This window comes from Notechis scutatus, chromosome Z, assembly GCF_049901735.1.
Source record: "Notechis scutatus isolate UNSWTSFEM ecotype Mainland chromosome Z, rNotScu1.2, whole genome shotgun sequence".
Lineage (NCBI taxonomy): Eukaryota > Metazoa > Chordata > Lepidosauria > Squamata > Elapidae > Notechis > Notechis scutatus.
Genome location: NC_142025.1, coordinates 109,939,330 through 109,962,010, shown reverse-complemented (window position 1 = coordinate 109,962,010; position 22,681 = coordinate 109,939,330). Strand labels below are relative to the sequence as shown.

The 22,681-nt window shown below is 45.7% G+C and overlaps 2 protein-coding genes across 7 annotated transcripts in view; one reads left to right on the top strand and one right to left on the bottom strand.

The window, feature by feature from the left end:
* The window catches only part of ARHGEF15 (Rho guanine nucleotide exchange factor 15), a 91,041-nt gene extending 75,635 nt beyond the window's left edge, over nt 1–15,406 (top strand). For 4 of the 6 annotated variants that reach the window (XM_087947696.1, XM_087947694.1, XM_087947695.1 and 1 more), the window contains 6 exons: nt 1,694–1,786; nt 2,637–2,791; nt 4,186–4,350; nt 5,689–5,774; nt 7,229–7,330; nt 9,153–15,406. In XM_087947696.1, coding sequence (XP_087803822.1) covers nt 1,694–1,786; nt 2,637–2,791; nt 4,186–4,350; nt 5,689–5,774; nt 7,229–7,330; nt 9,153–9,340 — 789 coding nt within the window. In that variant the 3' untranslated portion in view covers nt 9,341–15,406. Of the gene's footprint in view, nt 1–1,693; nt 1,787–2,636; nt 2,792–4,185; nt 4,351–5,688; nt 5,775–7,228; nt 7,331–7,455; nt 7,640–9,152 lie in introns of those variants that run through there. The other 2 variants (XM_087947699.1, XM_087947698.1) reach the window with 2 other exon arrangements.
* PLOD3 (procollagen-lysine,2-oxoglutarate 5-dioxygenase 3) overlaps nt 13,320–22,681 on the bottom strand; it is a 56,212-nt gene continuing 46,850 nt past the window's right edge. The window contains exons 15-19 of the mRNA XM_026683942.2: nt 22,308–22,373; nt 22,111–22,215; nt 20,690–20,836; nt 18,580–18,705; nt 13,320–15,404 (exon numbers count right to left, since the gene is read on the bottom strand). Of these exons, the coding sequence (XP_026539727.1) occupies nt 15,249–15,404; nt 18,580–18,705; nt 20,690–20,836; nt 22,111–22,215; nt 22,308–22,373 (600 nt within the window). The 3' untranslated portion in view covers nt 13,320–15,248. The remainder of the gene's footprint in view (nt 15,405–18,579; nt 18,706–20,689; nt 20,837–22,110; nt 22,216–22,307; nt 22,374–22,681) is intronic.

Here is a 22,681-nt window from a genome sequence, read left to right as displayed (position 1 = left end):
TCAGCAGGTTCTGACCAGTTCTGGAGAACCGGTAGCAGAAATTCTGAGTAGTTCGAAGAACCGGCAAATTCCACCTCTGACTGGTCTTGCCCCCATCTATTCTCTACCTCTCAAGTCCCAGCTGATTGGCTGGGTCTTCTTTGGTTGCTCTGCATAGGAGAACGGAGCTGGAAAGCAGGCTAGTGGGGTGGGGTGGGGTGGGGAGGGATTGGGGATTTTGCAATAACCTTCCCCCTGGAGTGGGAGGGAATGGAGATTTTACAGTATCCTTGCCCTGCCATGCCAACCAAGCCACGCCCACCAAGCCACAACATGGATCCACCAAGCCACGCCCACAGAACCGGTAGTTAAAAAAAATGAATCCCACCACTACCTGGCACCCTCTAAAACAGGGGTGTCAAACTCAAGGCCCAAGGGTCAGATGTGACCCGCAAGGTGCTTAGAACTGGCCTGCGGGACCACCCTGGGAAAACCAAAGGACCACCTCATGGTGCCCCTGCCAACGAAAATGGAGCTCGGGAGGGCCTCACACAGCCCTCCTGAGCTCTGTTTCCAGCTGCGACGACATCCTGCAACCCTCTGCCAGCAAAAATGGAGCTCCGTTTTAGTTGGCAAAGCGATTGGGCCACCCGAGGTGCCCCCAACATGAGTGGCCATGCCTCCCTGGCCACGCCCCCAGACACCCCCAAGGTCAAGCACAACCCTGATGCGGCCCTCAATGAAATCAAGTTTGATAGCCCTGCTCTAAAGTATCATCACGGTCAGTTGCCATCGATGCTAGCCAAAGGCAATGCATTGTGGGAACTGAAGTACAAATAATTGGAAGGGGTTTTTTTTGTTTTTGTTTTTTGGTACTCTGTCCTTTCCTTTGAAAATATACAGCAAGTCCTCGAACTTACAACAGTCCTCCCCAGAACCACAGTTAATCCTCGATGTATGATTTCTGTTGCTCAGTAAGCAAATTTTGCTGCATTTTATGACTTTTTGTTGCTACAGTTGTTATTAATTGTATTGTTACAGTTGTTCCATTAGTATCATGGCTGTTAAGTGAATCTGGCTTCCCCATTCTGGGCTGCATAAACAGAGGGAATAGAATCAAGATCACTTGATGCCACTTTATAAGGCCTTGGTAAGGCCACACTTGGAATCCTGCATCCGGTTTTGGTCGCCACGGTGTAAACAAGATGTTGAGACTCTAGAAAGAGTGCAGAGAAGAGCAACCAGGATGATGAGGGGACTGGAGGCTAAAACATATAAAGAACGGTTGTTGGAATTGGATATGTCTAGTTTAATTTTAAAAAAGGACTAGAAGTGACATGAACCCATTGCCCTAGCCTCTGAATTTTGATCTCATGACCAAGAAGATACTGCAACGGTTGCAAGTTTGAAAAACGGTCATAAGTCACAAAGTATTGTTGTAACTTTAAACAGTCACTAAATGAAGTGTTGTAAGTCGAGGATTACCTGAATCCGTGTTTCTAAATTGTTGGAGAGAAAAACGAATGGTGGGGGGAAGCCACGTCTTGTTGGCGCCTGGCATATTTTGGAGGATGCTTTTGCTTGGATTGACGCTTTGTCGAGCCCTGTTTCTGTCATTTACCTTGAGGGAGGGGCAGCCAGTAACTTTTAGAAAGCCTCAGGAAAACGGACAGTTCTTTCTCTTCTGCCTGACGTCTCCAAATCTCTGCTTTAGATCATAGAAGAATGTAACTCCGAGGTCGGCCGCATGCGTCATATGGAAGAACTGATTCACACAGCCAGCAAGATTGAGTTTGATAAGCTGAAGGTCAGAAGGGGTTTGGCTTGGGCCCGTCTTTGGCCTTGCTCTAGCCTGCCACAGCTTGTCCCTGTGGGCCTCCAAGAAGGCTTGCATGAACTGGGGAATTTAAGAGAAGATAGAGCTGCCTAGGGTTGTGCGTTTGGGAGGTGATGTGGTGATATTTTTCCTGCAAGGGATCCTCAGATCAGCCTATTCAAGAGGTATAGGTAACTAGGTTTTACACATTAAAGACTGCCATTTTGGAAAGCTCTAACCCAGTGTTTTGCAACCTTGGTGACTCTTAAGATGTATGGACTTCAACTCCCAGAATTCCCCAGCCAGCATAGCATAATTCTGGGAGTTGAAGTCCACAGGAAAAACTGCCCTAGATTAACTAGAAGGGGAGGGAAAAGCACTTTATTCATACAGACAACATCCAAATCAGAAAATAACCACAATGAAAATCAGGCTTTCTTAAACCTTCCACAATCCCAAATGTGATAATTGGAAAATAAAGTTATGCCCCCAGAATATATTTTGCAGAAGAATAAGAAGTGACCTGATGGCAAATAATCAATCAATCAATCACTATTAATTCTGTTTCAATTACATGTGGACTTCAGTTCCCAGAATTCCACGACTAGCTACCACAAAGTTTCTCAATTCCAGCTATGTTTGCATATGTGGATTTCAACATCCAGAATTCTACAACCAGCAAAACTGGCTGAGGAATTCTGGGAATTGTAGTCTACCCATCTTAAAGCCACCAAGGCTGAAAAATACTGTGAATTTTCTTAGAGAATCTTTGTTGTCCTTCCTTGAAAAAAATCCAGATGGCTTCCAAGAATTTTTTCTAATGATTCTCTTTCCGATTTAGGCCATTCCCATCATTTCCCAGACCCGACAGCTGTTAAAGCAGGGAGAACTCCTGGAAGTTGTGCATCGTGGCACCATCTTTGGCAACAAGCCCAAACTGATCCCCATCTACCTGTTCCTCTTCAATGACCTGTTGCTGGTCACTCAGCGCAAGAGGTTAGCCCAGAAGGCCTAGGCCAAAAAATCTGGCAACAAGATGATTAGTTTGCATTTAAAGGGGTGTATCTATAGAAGAGGCAGGAAGGAGTGGTGCGTTGGCCTAGAGGTAGAGCTCTTGCCACACAATTAGGAGGCTGTGAGTTCGATCCTAGGTGGGGGCAGATATTGGGCACACTGCTGAACAAAGCTCCGCACTGGTGACAGGAAGGGCATCCGGCCATTAAACACTCTGCTAGGTTCATTCAGTTGCCCAAACTCCACCCCGCAAGGAATTATGGAGTTGATAATCTATAGAAGAAGCAGGAGAAGGAGGACAAACTTGACCTCTGCCCTTCAAGGTCACGTTTTGAGGGGATGAATTGAGGAGACAGCAAAGTTTGGGCTTTAGTTCTGCTTCTGCAAATTTTGCAAGTTTGAGAATGGAGCAGGGCCTACTTTCCAAGGCACCTGCTTCAAATCTTGAGGCCTGAAAACTTGCCAGTTTTTTTTTAAAAAAACACAGAGATGGATGCAGAAAGACTTCAGCCTCTGGGGCAAAGCATCAATCCATCTTGCCTGGTGGAATGATTGCAGCAGCCGTGGTGGCGCAGTGGTTAGAATGCAGTATTGCAGACTGACTCTGCCCACTGCCAGGAGTTCAATTCTGACCATCTTAAGGTTGATTTAGCCTTCCATCTTTCTGAGGTTGGTAAAAGGAGAACCTAGATCAATGATGGCTAACCTTTTTGTCATTGCATACCGGTGTGCACGTGAGCGCATAAACACATGCCTGCACCCATCATGCAATGCGTGCGCTACACTTCCGTGACCCCTCCCCCATGCATGTGCACACAACCCCCCATGCTTCCCCATCCCCTGCAGATGCGCGCACATCTCCCGTATGTGCCCCGCCCCCCATGCATGCACGGCAGATACCTGAAAATCATCTGGCTGGTGGGAGGCGCACGCACATGCGCAGTGGAACTGAGCTGGGGTGATGGCTCACATGCCCACAGAGATGGCAACACGCGTGCCATAGGTTGCCATCATGGACCTCGGTGGTTGAGAGCAATATGCTGACTCTATAAACCGCTTTGAGACAGCTGTAAAGCACTATGAAGCAATATATAAGTCTTACGTGCTATTGCTATTGCCCCAGGTTCTCTGTCTACTCCTAGATGAGAACCTTAGCTATCTAAAGGAGATTCCTCTGGTTGGGGAGCTTCCAGATCTATTCATCTACAGGTCCTAGGTCTCCATGATGGTTGACATTTGATCCCATGTGGAGGCCCACTGATCTGGGAAACTTCTGTTGGGGGATCAGCTGCTGCCAGTCACACTTCTACGAAAGCGACTAAGCTGGGATTCACTAATATGTTCCTTTTGCTTCCGTTCCGGATCTGTTCCTGCAGTTCAGAACGCTTTGTGGTGCTGGATTATGCCCATCGCTCGCTAGTCCAGGCCCAGAGCTGTGAGGACACCTCTGCTGGCCAAAACACAGAGAACAGCTTCTACCTGACGTTGATGGAGAACCATCAAGGGCGGAGTAGCGAACGCCTCTGTCGTGCCCCGACACAGTGAGTAGCCACAAAGGAGCGAAAAGATGGTGGTAACTGCGCCCCGTTTATAAATAGAAAGGAGAGGTGATCACAGCTTCCTGCTTTTTTTTCAGAGGGCTAGAACATTTGATCTAGATCTAGAAGTGTCTATGGAGATTCTCAGGTCATCCAGGCCATGGTTGTCCAAAAGATGCTTTTTCAAGAGGCAGCTGGACTTTGTTTTTCTTTGAAGACATTTTGCTTCTCATCCAAGAAGCTTCTTCAGCTCTGAAGAAAAGCTTCTTGGTTGAGAATTGAAACATCTTCAAAGAAAAACCAGAATGTCCCATTGCCTCTTGAAAAAATATCATTGGGATAGATCTACCATAGAAGTGTGTACAGGTAATCCTTGACCTACGGCCCTTATGGAGTGCAGAATTTCCATCATAAGTCACAACATAAGTTGAGGTAGCCACATAACAAAACTCAATTTTATGACTTTTTTTGCAATGGTTGTTAAGACAATGCCCCAGTTGTTAAGTGAACTTACAACCATAACCGAGTCTGCCCATTATGGTTTTAAGTTGTGACGGTTGTTAAACAAATCAATGTATTCCTGTGTTTTTGGTTTTTGTTTTGCTGGAAATCAGCGGAAAGGCGCGTGGGAGATATTAGTGGTGCCTTGATGGCGCAGTGGTTAGAATGCAGTATTGCAGGTTGACTCTGCCCACTGCCAGCAGTTCAATCCTGACTGGCTCAAGGTTGACTCAGCCTTCCATCCTTTCGGTAAAATGAGAACTTGGAATGTTGGAGGCAATATGCTGACTCTGTAAACCTCTTAGAGAAGGCTGTAAAGCATTGTGAAGGAAGCGGTATATAAATCCAAATAGCAATAGCAATAGCACTTAGACTTATATACCACTTTATAGTGCTTTGCAGCCCTCTCTAAGCGGTTTTACAGAGTCAGCTTATTGCCCCCAACAATCTGGGTCCTCATTTTACCCACCTCGGAAGGATGAAAGACTGAGTCAACCTTGAGCCTGGTGGGATTTGAACTGTCAAATTGTAGGCAGCTGACTGCAGCAGAAGTAGCTTGCAGTACTACAACCTAACCACTGTACCACAGAGGCTCCTTAATGCTTAATGCTAAGGGCTATATATCTGCAGAGATACTGGGGTTTGCTTTCAATGACCATTTTGGTTTTTTAAAATGCTTTATTGAACATTTTTCTTTGCATTGTTTACAATGCATTGTTAGTCATTCAGCTGCATCTGGAAGATGGGAAGCCATAACGGATGGGTTAATGGATGGATGGGTGGTTGAATGAATGAATGAATGAAACCCAAATAATATATCTCCAAAATTATCTCTTCCAGATCCGACATGCACCGCTGGATGGGTGCTTTCCCTTGCCATGAGTCCCAGCCTAATAACAAGCAGGAAACCATCTATGAAGATTGGGGTGAGGCTTTTTGGCTGTGTTCCTTTTAAACTTTCCTCCTCTCCCTTGCTACTGCTTCTTGTTCATAGACTAAGAAAATTGAGGAACATCACATTCCTGTCCCACGACTTCTGGATGGCACAGAAATGTGATGTCTGGGGAGGCTAAAATCACCAAAATGAAAATATCTTGAGCTTTGAAACAGACTAAGGACATTGGTTTTCAGGTTAAATTCGGTGTGCTGTGACAGGACTTGATTTCTTCCTTTCCCAATTTGCAATTTACCTAAAGCTAGTTTTCTTTAGTAGTTAAGGCTGCAGGCTAGAGTAAGCAGAAGAGCAAGAAATTTGATTAAGGGCCTGGAGGATGAAACATATGAAGGATGGTTGCAGGAATTGGGCATGTCTGGTCTAATAAAAAGAAGCACTGGGGGTGACGTGATAGCAGTCTTTCAATATCTAAGGGGCTGCCACAAAGAACAGAGAGCCAAGCTATTCTCCAAAGCACCTGAAGGCAGAATAAGAAGCAACGGATGAGAACTAAACAAGGAGAAGCAACTTAGAACTAAGGAGAAATTTCCTGAGAAAAATGAATCAGTGGAATAACTTGCCTCCAGAAGTGTTGAATGCTCCAACACTGGAAGTTTTCAAGAAGTGACTGGACCACCATTTGTCTGAAATGGTACAGGGTCTCCTGTTTGAGCAGGGGGTTGGACTAGAAGACCTCCAAGGTCCCTTTTGATTTTGTTGTTCTGGTTTTGTATGCATGTTGCATGTTACAGAAAAAGTGGAGTATAAATATACTCTGTGTTTCTCTGAAAATAAGACCCTATCTTATACTTTTTGCCATCAAAAAAAAGGCACAAGGTCTTATTTTTGTGGGTGGTGGTCATCCTGACTCACCTCACTTGCACACGTCGGCCCTGGCCTCCTTTTCGCTGTCAGAGGCCTTTAGGAACCCCTTCAGAGGCCGGCAAGGCTTTCCTGAAGGCCTCTGCAGCCAATAACGGAGCCCCAGATTGATCCGGAGCTCTGTTATCAGCTGCAGAGGCCTTCAGGAAAGCCTTGCTGGCCTTACCAGCTGCAGAAAAAATGGGCCAGCAAAGCAGGTGTCGGGTGTGTGAGGCCTGGCTGCAACTGTCCGAAGGTAAGTAGTAGGGCAGCTGCATCCCCTCATCCCCACCTTAGCTTAATTTTTACCCATGCATCCTGGAGGGGGTCTTAATTAGGGCTTATTTTGGGGGTAGTGCTTATATTGGGCTCATGTGTAAAAAAAGATAGGACTTATTTTCAGGGTAGGTCATATTTTCAGGGAAATATAGTAATAAATACATAAGGGTCAGGAAATTTATTCCCTACCACCACACAGACACTTGATACCTTTCCCTCATTGTCCTCCCTTTCCTTCTTTTGATTATTATTATTTTCGTAAGAAATAATTCATTCGGTTATTTTTTTTCTCCTCCCTTTCCACAGATTGTCCCCAGGTTCAATGCACAGAGACCTACAGCGCAGCCCAGGCAGACGAGCTGAGCCTTGAGCCAACAGACATCGTCAACGTGGTGCGCAAAACTGAGGGTGAGACTGCGGATGTGACCCTCCCTAACCGTTTGTGACCAAATTGCGATTTCTTCCTCTTCTTTCTCCGAACAATTTAGAAATTGGCTGTGGGGCTTCCTAACCCAAAGATGGTGTTTTTTTAGCAGAGTTCTCTGCTAAAGGATTCGCTTCCGATCCTTCGAGGTCCTTTCGGTGACTCCGGCACCTTCCCAAATTCTCAGCCTGCTGGAAGCTAAAGTCCCCAACACAGAGAGAGGGTATCCTTGAAGAAAATGGCCTTCCGCTGTTTAGAACACTGGCCGTCCCGACGGTTTTAATGCGGTGTAATGCTCCGGCGGCACTTGAAAGGGAGACCACCAGGTGATCCCAGGCTAGGCTGTAAGCATCTGAGGAAAAAGCGATAGCAAATCACTTCTGAGAACTGCAGGGCTGTCTGTATTGAACTAAACTCAACTTTAATCTCACATACTGTTGTAATATCGGGTAATAATCGGTCTAGAGCAGCAGCCCCAATCTTTTGGGCAGCGGGACCGGCTCCATGGAGAGAGGTTTTTCCGTGGACTAGAGCAGGCGTGGTTTTGCATGCTGCTTGCATCCCGTGGATGAGGCTTCATTTGTTTGTACAGCCTGGTTTCTGACATGCCGTGGCCCAGTGCTGGGCCACAGACCGGGACTTGGGGACCTCTGGTCTAGAGTTTTATTGCCACCCCCAACCTCCCAGTTGTAAGCTATGCACCTCAGCACAAAATCCTCCTTTATGGATTATATTCAATCTCATCCTTCCTCGCATAGCAGAAAAAAGCCAAAATAAAATAAAAAACAGGACTCTGGTTACACCTTTTCCGACTCAATTTCACCCCCCCCCCCCCTTTAAAAGGCAGAAAGTCTCTTGAGCTCCAGCGAGAGCTCCCGCCTTTTAATACGTTTGTGAGTTTGTGAGGTACAAGTAGGTGCAAAAAGGATTTGGGGGGGGGGCTCCCTAGACCCGTGTTTCTCAGTCTTGGCAACTTTTAAGATGTGTGGACTTCAACTCCCAGCATTCCTCATGCAGTAGTTCGTTTTTTTCAATGCTGTGGTTAACTTCAAAGAATCACTAAATGAATGGTTGCCAGTTGAAGACTCCCTGGATGAGGGCGGGGCTGATTCAGCAGGAATGTGCTTGTTGGAGTTTCACAAAGCGACAGGACAGTCTCCCAATAAATTTTGAGGCAATGAAAAGGGGGCAGAGCAGTCTTCATTGTTTCCTTTTTTTGTCTTCACGATTTTCTGTCTTCTACTCTTTGCTGTCTCCTCTCCTCTCTTTTGTCTTCCTCTCCTCTTTTCTTTCCTATCTTCTCCTCCTTGCTGTCTCCTCTATTTTCTATCCTCCCTTTTCTGCCTGCCTCTCCTCTCTTCTATTTTCTATCTTTCTCTCCTGTCCTGTTCTCTTCTATTTTCTGTCTTCCTCTCATCTCTCCTCTCTTTTCTGTCTTCTCCTCTTTCCGGTCTTCCTTTTGCGGTTTCCTCCTCTTTTCTGCTTGCCTCTCCTCTCCTCTCCTGTTCTATTTTCTGTCTTCCTCTCCTCTTCTCTATCCTCTTTTCTGCCTGCCTCTCCCCTCCCCTTTTGTCTTCCTCTCCTCTTCTCCTCTATTTTCTGTTCGCTCCTCTCCTCCTCTCTTCTTTTGTCTTCCTCTTTGCTGTCTTCTCTTTTCTGCCTGCCTCTCCTCTCGTCTCCTTTGTCTCTCTCCTCTTTTCGGTGTTCTTCTCCTTGCTGTCTCCTCTCCTCTCTTTTGTCTTTCTCTTTTCTGCCTTCCTTTCCTTTCCTCTCTTCTGTCTTCCTCTCCTACCCCCCATGCTACAGGCTGGTACGAGGGCATACGCCTAGCCGATGGCAAGAAGGGCTGGTTCCCTTCTTGCTATGTGCAGGAGATCACGAATGAACACGTACGCCGGCGCAACCTCCGCGAGCGCTACCGCGTCCTCCAGGTGGCCCGCCAGCTGCAGCTGATGCGCACCAATTGTGTCAAAAGCAAGTCCAGCTCAGCTTGAGACCGAAACTGCACAGCCAACGGAGCCAGTGACTGCGGACCCCGGCCTGCGATCAATCTCACAGCTGGACTCAAGGTTCAATTTCGATTTCACTGGGCGTGGAGCAACATTTTCCTCAAGGGTGCACTGAAGATGGGGAGGATGGAAGAGAGCAGTTGTGTTTTGGATCAAAGGTCACCGAAGGGTGAGAGTGGAAGAGAGATGCAAGCATGCCTGATTTGACTGTTCGGAACTGCAATGCCAGAAATTAACCAGCAAAGGCACTACTTCAAATGTGCCCCTTCTGCCAGAAGGGGGCGACAGACTGCATTTTCACTTGCATTGCAGAGTTTACAGACTTCCTAACCTCCTGTTCTTACCGTTCCCAAGTTGCGTACTAACTCCTCTGAGTCTGTGTGGCATCTTGGTAACCCTGAGTGAGGACTACGAACCTTCTCAGAGGGTTGGGGTGAAGAGGTGACCCAATATTCTACATTAGATAGCAATGGTGCCATATTTCAGGAGATTCCCTGATCCGAGATACGATCAAATGGATGGCCTTGGGTTTAACCAGAAAGGTCAGTTCAACCTGAGCAGGAGTTCTACCTGCCCCCCCCTCCCCATTTTGCAATGACTTATCCTGTTAAAAAATACATGTTAACGATTCAGGCCTACCACTCCTTAGGTTTGTTTTGGGCTCATTGCAAGCTGGTTTGTATTTCACCCACGTTGAAAGATGGGTGTGCCTTGCCCTTCGTTGGCAGAACTCTGGTAGGTGGAACACACTCCCCTCTCCCCCAATAAAATGTGTTTTGCAAACAGGATCCACGCCGGTATTATCAGTTTCCTAATCCTGTTCACGGTGCTGTCGCTGCCAATAATTCAAACCTTCCCAGTGGTCCTTAACCTGGGCTCAGGTGATGTCCCTTCTCTACCTCACTTCCTGTCCTTTCCGGTGCCGGGAATCCAGGACTCTTACAGCCTATGGACCCAGCTTATTCCAACTCTTCCCCACACCCTCACAGTTCAACAGACTTTTCTCCTTCATGTAACCTGCCTGAATATGCTGGATTTTCTCCTTTGTGAGCGAGGAATTCCTTTTCCTCGCTTCCAGCCTGGAAACTACACCACAGATCGGCTTGTATTTATTAATGTGTTGCTCTCTTTAGCTCTCGAGCTGGAAGAGGTTTCACTTGGGGAGAAAGCAGAGATTGTACTTTAATTTATTCTGTGCCATATTTGCTTGCGCTGGGACCTCTCTTGTGTTTTTCTATCCCAAATAGCCTTTTAAAAAAAATAATAAAAAATAAAAGATGAACAAAATGTGCCAGTGCTTGCTTTAAGTTTTTGCTTCTCCTTAGTAAATACAAGAGTCTGTTAATGTGGTCTGTCGGCCTGCTGCTCCCTCCAGCAGCCGAATCAGACGAGGAGGTGGAGTCGGAGCCAGCATTAAGGCAACCTGAGAGCTCCAAGGGGGAAGAGGGAATGGAGCAGTCAGAGAGAGAGGCAGAGGCAGAGCCTGGGCCATCCATCAGCCCCCAGATGGAGAGGCAACAGTCCACAGGTCTGAAAGTGGCTGAGGAGCAGGGGTGGGATTCAGTTGGGTTTGGGTGAACCGGGTGTTAAATTTACATCTGGTTCGCGGAACTGGTAGTTGAACTGACCAGCTGGCCCCTCCTAGGAGTCTCCACACAGCCCATATTGGATGCAGGTAAGTGCAGGGTCTGCGCGGAGGCTCTGGGAGGGCGAAAAACAGCCCTCCTGGAAGTCCCAGAAACAAGCCTGTTTCCAGCTTCCGGAGGGCCTCTGGAACCCATTTTTGCTCTCCCAGAGGCCCAAGGGAAGCCTCTGCATTCTGGGGAAGGCAAAAAATTGCCCTTCCAAAAGTTGTGGTAGGTCATGCCCACCATGGCCACGCCCACCCAGCAACCGGGCAGAGAACCGGTTGTTGGGATTTTTGAATCCCACCCCTGCTGAGGAGGAAGAGGAAGAACAGTTCCATGCCTGACACGCCGATGCCGATCCTTGGGACAGAAGACCCACCGTTGCTAGCAAAGCAACTAGCCTTGGTCTGGGGATAAAAAGCAGGGGGCGGAGATGAATAGATGTGGCAGACAACTCTTTGTCTCCCTATCGATCAGCCACTGATAGTCTGAACTTCTGAATCCTGCCTGGAGCTGTATTGGAATGCTTCCCGGTAATCTGTGGCGCTGAGAGTCGAGTGCGCCTTCAGAACATTGTGTGTATGTGTGTGAGAGAAAGAGATAGAGAGAAAGAGAGAAAGAGAGGGAAAGAGAGAAAGAGAGAGATCTGCTGCTGGAAGAAGAGTGGGTGCACCTTCCAGGACTTCCGTTAAGAGTGTGGTGAGAGAGACACTCCTGATGTGTTGGGAGTTGGTTCAAGGGGAAAGGGAGCGAGCTTTGCTTTCCATTGGCACTTAAGAGACTGCTGTGTGTGTGTGTGTGAGAGAGAGAGAGAGAGTCTCTTTGCCGGCACTCCTAACAAAGGGACCGTTTAATTAAAAACAGCATGCTTGGGAGCCAGGTCAGAACACTTAATACCAAGGCTGGTGTTTGCCCAAAATACCAAATTCCCCAAACCAGAATAGTTCCCTTTGACAACTCACAAAGCCAGAAGAGAACATATAACCAGTAGGATTAATAGATTGTACGAACTAAGCTTTTTACCTTAAATGGGAAGCTTCTAGCTTCAAATATCAGCTGGAGTACATGAGCCTGACATCGGAGAAGTCAATATTACAGCTCAGGATTGTGTTTCAAGTCTGCAATTGGAGATAAGAATAGAGGCCTCTGTGCTCGGCTCCCGTTTGCTGGTGTTGAAAGGAGTATTATTCGACTTGCCTTAGTGGGGAAGACTGAACGGATGGCTCAGTTTTCCAATTGTAGAAACAAGAAGGGATTTAGCTGGTACTAGAAGGAAACATCAATGATGGGTCTACTGAATGGCTGAGCTGGTTTTCTTCCCATCGGAAATTTAAGAATTTCCAATCGATTAGAATTCCCGGCTCAGGGAATCTTGGAAGGCAAACTGATCCCTTATTTTAGTTTGGTATTTGTTAACTTCTGTAGGTTTAAGATGCATGGACTTAAACTCCCAGAATTCCCCAGCCAGCAATGCTGGGAGTTGAGGTCCGTGCATCGTAAACCTGCCGAGGTTGACAACACTGGTTTAGTTCATACACGACACCCTTGTATCATTACAAACATCTTAAAACAACGGCTTAAAGAGTACCATTCTCCCCAAAATAAGACACTGTCTTATACTTTTTGCCACCAAAAAAGGCACCAGGTCTTATTTTTGGGAGGGGGGAATGTCATCCACTAACTCACCTCACTTGCGTGCATCGCCCCAAACATCTTTTTTTACTATCAGAGGCCTTCAGGAACTTCTTTGACCAGCAAGGCTTTCCTGAAGGCCACTGCAGCCAATAACAGAGGTCCAGATTGAGCCGGAGCTCTGTTATCGGCTGCAGAGGCCTTCAGGAAAGCCTTGCCAGCTGCAGAAGAAATGAGCCGAGGTGTGCGAGGCCTGGCTGCAACTATCTGAAGGTAAGTAGTACCCCCTCATCCCCATCCTACCTTAATTTTTACCTGTGCAACCTGGTGGCATCTTAATTAGGGCTTATTTTTTGGGGGGGGCTTATATTGAGCACATGGAAAAATCAAGCTAGGACTTACTTCTGGGGTAGGTCGTATTTTTGGGAAAACACAGTAGATGCAAGCTGGTATCAGGAAGGATGAACTATAGACTTTGAACCGTTAGCCAGTGGAATAGAGAGCCACATGAAATAGTCTTCACTAAAGATCTTCAAAGACTAGAGAGCCTCCTGCTAGATGTGTTCCAGGGGATTCTTCCCCAAGCAGCTGACCTCTAAAGCCTCCTCCAACGATCCTGACTAACCAAAAGATCTCTAGCCAACGAGCTCAGGTTGCAAAACTTCCATTTCTCCCTTTTCTCGAGTAAAGCTGAGCGCACTTGCCTCTTTTAAAACGGAGCTTTATTTAGTATGCTGTCCAACAGGAAATAATTTAAAGCACGCTTCATATGGGACACCGCTAGCACACTGCCACCCCTCCGCCCGCACTGACCAATAGCCCATGGCGTACAATATTGTGAGAGGCTACACAAGGCTGCGAGCTCCCACCAAGAGCCACAAGGCTCGAGGAATGAAAAGAAGGGTCTCTTAGTTATCAAATAGATACAGGTCACCCTTTATGGAGCATGATGACTGAAAGACTTTTAGCCCTGGGATTGTGCCCAGCATTGGAAAATAAGATGTGACTGATGTCTTTGCTCCCATTACAGTGCTTAACATTCGTAGGAATTTGAAAATGCATCAAGAGCTTTTTTTGGGTGGGGGCTGATTTATAACTGTAGTTAGCCTCCTGTGTCCTCCTCCCTCCCTTTCCAGCCCAACGGAGTCGAGAGGCATGCCTATACAGAAGGCTTTCTCTCTCCCCAGGATCAGGAGTGAAGAAAAACCAATTTGTCCTTTGTCTTCTTTCTTCATTGCTTCCTTGGACTTCCTGGAGTTGCTTTTGTAAACAAAGAAAGAAGCCTTCCAGGGCACAACTTCTAGCCCCATCCCAATCTTCTCGTGCATGAGAGCTGGGCTGAAACACCCTTATTGTTTCACCAGTAGCCAGATCTTGTGCCCTCCCGCCACTCTCCCAAAATCGGATTCGGAAAGAACATGGCAGATTGTAGCCCAAGGAGGGGGCTTGACAGAAAATTAGGAGCGGACGAGATGAAATTCTGGAATTCTGGCAAGGAAGAATTCAGGTTTTTATCCATCCTGTGGTATTGGAGAAGATTCTAGCGAGACTGCAAGGAGATCCAGTCAGTAAATTCTGAAGGAAATCAACCCTGAATGTTCTTTGGAAGGACAGATAGTGAAGCTGTAGCTCTCTCTTTTTAACAAGGGATTGGACATTCCTTTTGTCCGAAATGGCACAGGGTTTTTTGCTTAAGCAGGGGGTTGGACTAGAAGACCTCCAAAGTCCCTTCCAACTCTGTTTCTCTGATGCTCAAATGCTTTGGCCACCAAAATAGAAGGTCTCGCTGGAAAAGACCCTGATGTTGGAAAAGATGGAAGGCAAAAGTAGAAGGTGACAGCAGAGGATGAAATAGCAATATCAATAGCACTTAGACCTATATATCGCTAACAGTGCTTTACAGCCCTCTGTAAGCGGTTTACAGAGTCAGCATATTGCCCCCAGTAATCTGGGTCCTCATTTTACCAACCTCAGAAGGACGGAAGGCTGAGTCAACCTTGAGCCTGGTGAGATTCAAACTGCCAAATTGCAGTCAGCCAGCAGTCTAGCCTGCAGTACTGCACTCTAACCACCGCACCGCCGCAGCTCATCAAATGGTTAGATAATGTCATCAATGCAATGAACAAGAATTTGGACAAACTCCGGGAGACACCAGAGGAAGTGGAGGGTGGGGCATGGCATGCTATGATCCACGAGGTCGCAAAGAGTCAGATGTGATATAGCAACTGAACAGCAACCTCAAATTCATCCTATGGAGAGTCTTAGCCCAACAATACTTGTCCCCTTAACATGGTAAGAATTCTTTTGGATGCTGAACCACAGGGAGCAGATCCGTATCAAGTAACAACTGGCCGAAGAGTGGAATGGCCTCTGTGTTTCTCCAATCTTGGGACAATGGGAGATGAGGGCAGGCAACAGTGGCTCCTGATGCTAGTGGTGACTGATGATGAAGTAGCCGAATCCATTTGTGCTTGGAAATCAGTTGTCTCTTTCTCTGCTTTTGAAGGCACTAAGTGGCAACGAAGCTGGAGAGAGAGTCCCCTCTTTTCCGCACCTCTCCTCATGCACTGACCGCCACGGTGCCCTCAATGATCCATGAGCCGGAGGGGGGGGTGAGCCAGGGGATGCCAGCATTAGGGGTCCACAAAGGAAACCATGATGTAGCGGGTGCCCCAAGTGGTGGGCAAACCTTCGTGGTAGTGGGTGAGACGTCCTGGGTGGATCAGGCTCCAGCCCTTGCGGGGAGATTCCACGTTGCAATTGTAGCGGAGAAATCGGCAGCCGCCTCCCTAGGGAACAGAGAGAACCATTTTAGACAGACGAGACCAGGTTCAAATTATTTATAGGCTAAGATTAAGATTACAGCAATGAGAGTGAAAAATTTAAGATTTGAAAAAACAACCCCAAAAAAGAATAGTTTGAAAAGTAATTACAACATTAGGAAGAAACAGAAGAGAGGATTACAGAAGAGAGAATCAGAATTAGAGAAGGGGTCAAAAAGGGAAGGGAGAAGAAGAGGGGGAAGAGGGAAAGGAAAAGAAATTATAAAGGACAAACAGGACATAGAGAAACAGGGAAAACGTACCAGGATTAAGGGTATAAGCCTATTTAGAAAACACAGAGATAATGGGTGAAAACTTAATTGAAAGGGGGATTCTGCAAGGGCACATAAGATAGTATTGTTATATTAGAAATAGAAATTAACTTTGAAAATATGAAACAAGTGTGATTAAAATGATAGATAAAATACTCATTGTAATGTAATGGAATGTTTAATAAATAAATGAAATAAAGAGAATGAGAGAATGAAATTAGGAAAGGAGGGGAACATTTTAATAATTATAAATGTGATAAAAATTTAAGTGAAGAGGAATATGAAAGAAACATGAAAAATTATGGAAATATTATAAGTGTTCCTAGAAGTATGATACCCTATTGAAAAGAAATATTAAAGATGTCAAAGATTATAACTAACATTAATGATAGAGCTGAATTGGAATAGAATAAGTATTTTATTTATTATTGTTATATATATATATATATATATATATATATATATATATATATATATATATATATATATATATATATATATATATATATATATATATATATATATATATATATATATTTGTTTTCTTAAGTTTTCATGGGTACTTACATGTATGGTGTTCGGCAATTGTAAAGGCATAAATTGAAGTTTAAATAAGAATTGAATGGATAAAAATTAAAAGATGCAAAGGAGTCATACTCCAATTAGTAACTACAGGGAAAAATTTTGTTTAATGAGAAAAGAAAATATGAAATTGAAACAGGACAGACAAAAGTATAAATATAATGACTAGAAAGATATTGAAACTTAGAAAAAGATATATATAATTGAATTTAGAAAGGAATGAGATAATTAAAAAGTAAGACTGAGAAAACTAAGGGAAGGGAAAAATTATTGAGAAAATGTTAAAATAGTAATAAGATATGGAATAGAACACAAACATGAATATGAAATTGAATTTGTATCTGTATGGAGAAGTGATAACCCAGGACCATGCTATTCTCAAAAAAAGAAATTTTACTTGTATTATGTTTTGTGAAAACCCAAATAAAATTTTTATTAAAAAAAAAAAAAGATTACAGCAGTGTTCTACTGACTTTAATATAGCCAACATATTAATAAAGCCTGTATCTGTGGACAAAATATCAGAACTATGTTAAAGCTTTAACTATTTTAATTAATTAATTAAATTAAATTAACTATGTTAATTTGGATTATCAACTGTTCAGCTTTAAATGGGAGGAGTGTTAAGGTATTGATTTAATAGGTGAACAGCTGCTGTAAGGCAGATGCAATGAGGACGAATCAGCAGAGTTATTGCCACTTTAAGATTGAGGATGGGTCCACAGGGTTTTACCACTTTAAGAAGCTGTTTATATATATGGAGACATGAGAGGGAATACCTCTCTCTCCTTGTGTTCTGTCTCCATTGTAGTTCTCCGTGCAAAGTAAAGAAGATTGATTGATTGCCACATATTTGTCTACCACATATATGTATGTACAGTATATAGCTGTCTTGTATATAAACCAATGTTAAAAGGCAAAGCCTCTGTGTGCTGTGTTGTGCTCCTGGGTTGTATCACAATAGTAGTCATGCTGCAAACACTGACACATTGTGCAAGACTAGGCCCTCTTGAGAGGTCTATCGTGCTGGGAAGAATGGAAGAAAGGGAAGAAGACAACCAGCAGCAAGGTAGATGGATCAGGCATGATATTCCCCTCAGAAAAAAAAATCGGGGCCAAAAGAGACCCCCCACCGCGCGCCAAGAAATCACCCGCCCGCCCGCTCCCTGCCGTTCGCTCGCACCGCGCGCTCCCGCCCGCCCTCGCACCACGCGCTCCCGCCCGCCCCTCGCACCGCCCGCCGCTCGCACCGACTGCCGCGCGTGCCTGCCGCTCGCTCGCACCGACCGCCGCGCGCACCCGCCGCTCGCCCGCCCCTCGCACCGCCCGACCGCCGCTCGCACTGACTGCCGCGCGCGCGCGCGCCCACCCACCCGCCCTCGCACCGACCGTCGCGTGCGCGCCGCTCGCACCGACCACCCCGCCCGCCGCTCGCCCGGGCTCCGCTCGCCCCGCCCGGGCGATTCCGAAAAAAAACGGAATTCCGATTTTAATCGGAAAAATATCATGCCTGATGGATGCAATGGCCTTAGGTGCACCATTGGAAGACCTGAATGATCCAGTTGCATAGTGACCATCCTGGAGAAGGTCTATCTCTATAATTGTTAAAGAGTCAATACTGACCCCACAGCCCATTATGCACCCATCAGGCAAACATAAATGTATGAATGAAGGCAGGTATACATGTCCCGGGATAATGTTGCAGGATCCAATCTGCAATCCATACCGCAATGAACAAGGACATACATTCAATTTTGCAGCTACTAAGATTGTTGGACAAGCAGGCACAAAAACAGCCAGGGAAATGACTGAAGTTTGGGAAACTTCATCTGTCAACAGGAGGGCTGATTTATCACTAGCTTTTCAAGTACTAAGGATGGGAGAGCTTGGTAGCACAAGCGAACAACAGCCAATGACTTAATAGCCAGACAGCAACATCCCAAATGAACATCTAAAAAGCCATATACAACAGGCACCATATAACTCACACACTGAACAGCCCAAAGCACACACACTTCGCTAGCGAGAAGTTCCCTGGAGATGGGCTCCAGCACAAGTCCAAAAGCTCGGAAGACAAAATCTCTGATCCCGGTTACCGACCCAGATTGGATCCTGAAACATAAACTTAGTTTGCGCAACGCACTAAGTTCAAATCAATTCATCCCAAGAATTGTTGAAACCCTAATCCTATTCTCACTCTCTTCACAGTCCTAAAGCATCCAAGACCAAGTCAAGCACAGGGAACTCCAGCTCTTCACAGAGGACACCTGTCCTCCAAGAGCACTCACCTTATAATCTATCCCTTTGTGGTTAAGAGCAACATTGATGGTGAAAGTGGAGGAATCGTGATGGGGGCGAAGAGAAGGCTGTTCGTCCGGACGGTATCGGACCATGAAGTTCATGATTGCGCGAGCCTGAGAACAGGAGATTGGAGTTAGTGCCTTCCTGGTGAAGGCAGGGTAGAGAATGGCACATTGTGTACATACCTGTTCTGACCCAGCTCCCCAAACATGACAAACCCTCTGAAGTTAGCTCAAAGATTCCTTTATTAGGAGCATCAGCAGCCCAGGCAAAAAGTTTCTCTCTCATTGCAGGCTAACAAGTCCGTCTGGCCAGAAGATGAATAGTTGTCTGCCACATCTATTCAGCTCCTCCCCCTGCCTTTTATCCCCAGAGCTAGAATGGGGCTTTACTAAAGTGGTGTCTCTTCCTTCCCAAGGATCAGCCCATGGATTTCCACTGCTCTCCTCTCCTCTGCCTTTGGCACATCCGCGCATCAGGCACTGGACCCAGCTCTTCCTCCTCTTCCTCATCAGCCACCTTCAGACCTGGGGGCTGTTGACTCTCTATCCAAGGGCTGATGAACAGCCCAGGCTCTGCCTCTGTCTCTCTTTCTCTGCCAGCTCCATTCCCTCTTCCCCCTCGGGGCTCTCAGGTTGCCTTTGATGCTGGCCCTGACTCCCACACCTCCTCATCTGATTCGGTCGCTACCTGCCTAAATGGTGCAATCATATTCACTGCAGGTACAGCACGCCCAAGTTGCTTTCTTGCCACTGGCAGATCTCAAAAATCTAAGTGGACAGTAAAGAGTAGATGACAGCACCAGGCTGATTTTTTTTTAAAAAAAAAAGCTAAGCAGGGTTAGATCAGGTCAGTCCTTGGGAGACAGACGATTAGACTGGGCAGTGAAAAAAAACATTCCACTGGAAGTCAATGACTAATCACTATCATATTCTTTACATGAAAATTTGAATGTTACCCTGTCCTTTCCAGGAACTGAACATATTTATTTCATGCATACACATACCATATCTCTAATTTTTAAACAACCTTTCCAACATTGGTGGACTTTATTAACAGGGGTTTTGACTTATAAGAGTCTGTAGCACTTTTCCCCCCCATAAACAAATTTTATGAAAAGGCATCTGTGTATTTGATGAAACGAACTGCAGCCCACCAAAACTTTACGCTATTAAATAAAATGTGTTCATTCAAAAACTGAAGTTTCCCATAAGAGCCCCCCATACCAAAACATGGAATAGTTTTGTGTCTAGTGCATTGTGGGTAATAAAAATAATACCCAAAGGAAACAGATGTGGCCAATTGTGAAAAGGACACAGAACTTTTTAGGAGAAGAAACTTAAATCTGATCTTTACAAAATCAGTTGAGTTTTTACAGCCCAACTGGTACTGATTTAGCCCATTTAGGGGAGCGAGGGGTTATTGCACATTACATTTAACCATAAATAAGTCAGAACTATTGTACTCACCCAATGCTACTTCCCCCCAATAAACCCCAAAACAAAGTAAAAACTAAGTTTTATAGCACTTAGCACGAAGACTTATATACTGCTTTACAACCCCTTCTAAGCAGTTTACAGTCAGCCTATTGCCCCCAACAATCTGGATCCTCATTTTATCCACCTCAGAAGGACAGAAGGCTGAGTCAACCTTGAGCCTGGTGGGATTTGAACTGCCAAATTTCAGGCAGCTGGCAGTCAGCAGAAGTAGCCTGCAATACTGCACTCTAACTACTGTGCCACCGTGGCATGTAAATCTAGCTGCTAAATTTGAATCTGACTAGGGATGATCGTTTAGATGGTCTTTTGGTTAAAACTCTTGTTCAGCAACTAGTCAAACATGTGATAACCTGGAATGAAAGGAACTTACAACCAGTCCTTAGAGTTCCAGCTTTGTAGCGATCCTGGGATTGCAATGTCTGATGTACCCTGCCGGCTTCCCATAAGCAAAGTCAATGGGTAAGCCAGCAGGAAATCAGAAGTGGCAGTCGCGTAAGATCTTCAACCACCCCAGTAATCCTCACTTAATGGCAACAACTGGGGCGACTGGAAGCAGCGTCACTCGGCTCCCAATAACCTTCAGACACGCTGCTATTACCTTGGTGTGGTAGCCTGGATAGAACTTTTCTGTGACCGGTGCAATGTAGTCCTGCAAGAACTGCAGCCATTCCTTCTCAAAGCCGATTTGGTTCATGTGAATGTCAACAGTGGGGACATTCTCATAGCCGCCAACCAGCCGAGTGTCCTAGATGGGAGGTACAGAACGAGAAGAATTGTGATCGGATGTGAAAATAAGCTAGCGAGACAGAAGGAAGAGCAGTAGCCTAGACCAGGGGTGTCAAATACAAGGCCCAGGAGCCCATGGTGTAGTTGGATCTGGCCCATGGGGCCATCCTGGAAAATGTAAGGGGCTGGCTTGCGTGGCTTCGGCCCAGTCTACTCAGTGCAAGGAGGAAACATGCCAGCTGTTTGGGGAGTGGCGTCAAGCTGGTCACGCCCACACAGTCGACCATGCCAGTGAGTGGTGTCAAGCTTGCCACGCACATCCAATTGGCCACACCCACCCAGTCAACCACACCCTCCTCTCCTGTGGTCAATCATAGCCTTGATGCTGTCGTCAATTAAATTGAGTTTGACACCCCTGACTTAGACGGTGGTCAGATAAGGCACCAGCCCCCAAACTTTTGGGTACCAGGGACTGGTTCCGTGGAGAGCGGAACAGAAGAGGTTTTGCATGCTGCCTGAATCAGTAAAGTTATACTCTTGGCAAAATAATATCCTACGAGTTCCTTTTGCTGCATATGCCAATGCGATGGTTGATAGTAATATTATATTCATGATTTTGGTCAGGTCTCTTAGACTACCTCAAAGGGTTGGGAAGAGGAACATCATGCGAAAAATGGAAGACCCTTTAAGAAGATTGTTCAGGAACTAGGCCAAGCCAGTTTTCTACAAATGATTCACCTTCAGACTGGGAAACTGATGGATTCTTTTTCATTTGTGTGCCTCAACACATTAAGGTCACCAGGTTAAGTATGGTCTCCCTGTCTTGTAAGCAAGAAATTCCATAAATTATGGAGCCTGTCCTTTCATCTCTTCTGACTCTTTTTCCAATGTCCATATTGTGGGGTGTGGATAAGATGTGGGCTTGGAGGCACCCCGAATCCAGTGTTCCTCCCTCCCCATATCATAGTCCATTTTATACACCTTGTCTATAGGATGAAAAGGGCCAAAAATTATCATGGCCATGACTGTGTTTGTGAAGCACAACTCTTGTTTTACTTCCAACACACAGGAAAGAAGAGTAGTCACCATTTTTATTTCTTTTGATCCTTCTGTGAACTGCCCTACTCCTCAATAATACCTTGTTTTAACATTCAGCGTTCCAATTGTTTTTGTTCTAAGGTCCCTCGTGATTTTACAAGTCTTCTTTGACCCTCTTCCCAACTCTCCCGATTTCCAAATTAAGCAACCTGAAGGATCATCTTGGTGGAGGAAAAAAGGCTAGGGTGGTCCCACCTCATGTTTTCCTCCAGACCACTGGCCGAAGTGTTCCACCTCTTCCACCAGATCGTCGCACATCTGATCGGTGAACACCGGAAACCAGTAAACATCAGGGCAAGGCTACCAACAGGAAGAAGAAACAGTGAGCCCAGGAAGTTTGAAAGGGCCAAATCAACAACTCAAGAGGATCAGGGAAAAGAGACATAAATCACCTGTTCAAAAAATTCTCCCTCAAGAACGCGCGAGTAGTTCTCGTGGATATATTTCTCCTGCCAGTCCTGTCCAGGAAGAAAAGGAACAAACTAAAAAACAAAGTAATCTAAGTTATCAGAACATTCACCTGATCTAATGTGTATCAGGCAATCCAATCCTGGAATAAACATTTCTGCAAAACTTGTCATCATATCTCCTCAAACATTTTCAGATACTCTGAAACTACAATTCCCAGAATTCTCAGAGGGCCTTGGGCATTGTGGGAAGCTCAAAGGACAGCTACCCAGGAAGTACATGTGGATTTCTCATAATGCCCTGCAAACTGCAAAGGTAGTTCCACCAGCATACAATTTCTCACCCCTCCAAAGAAGTC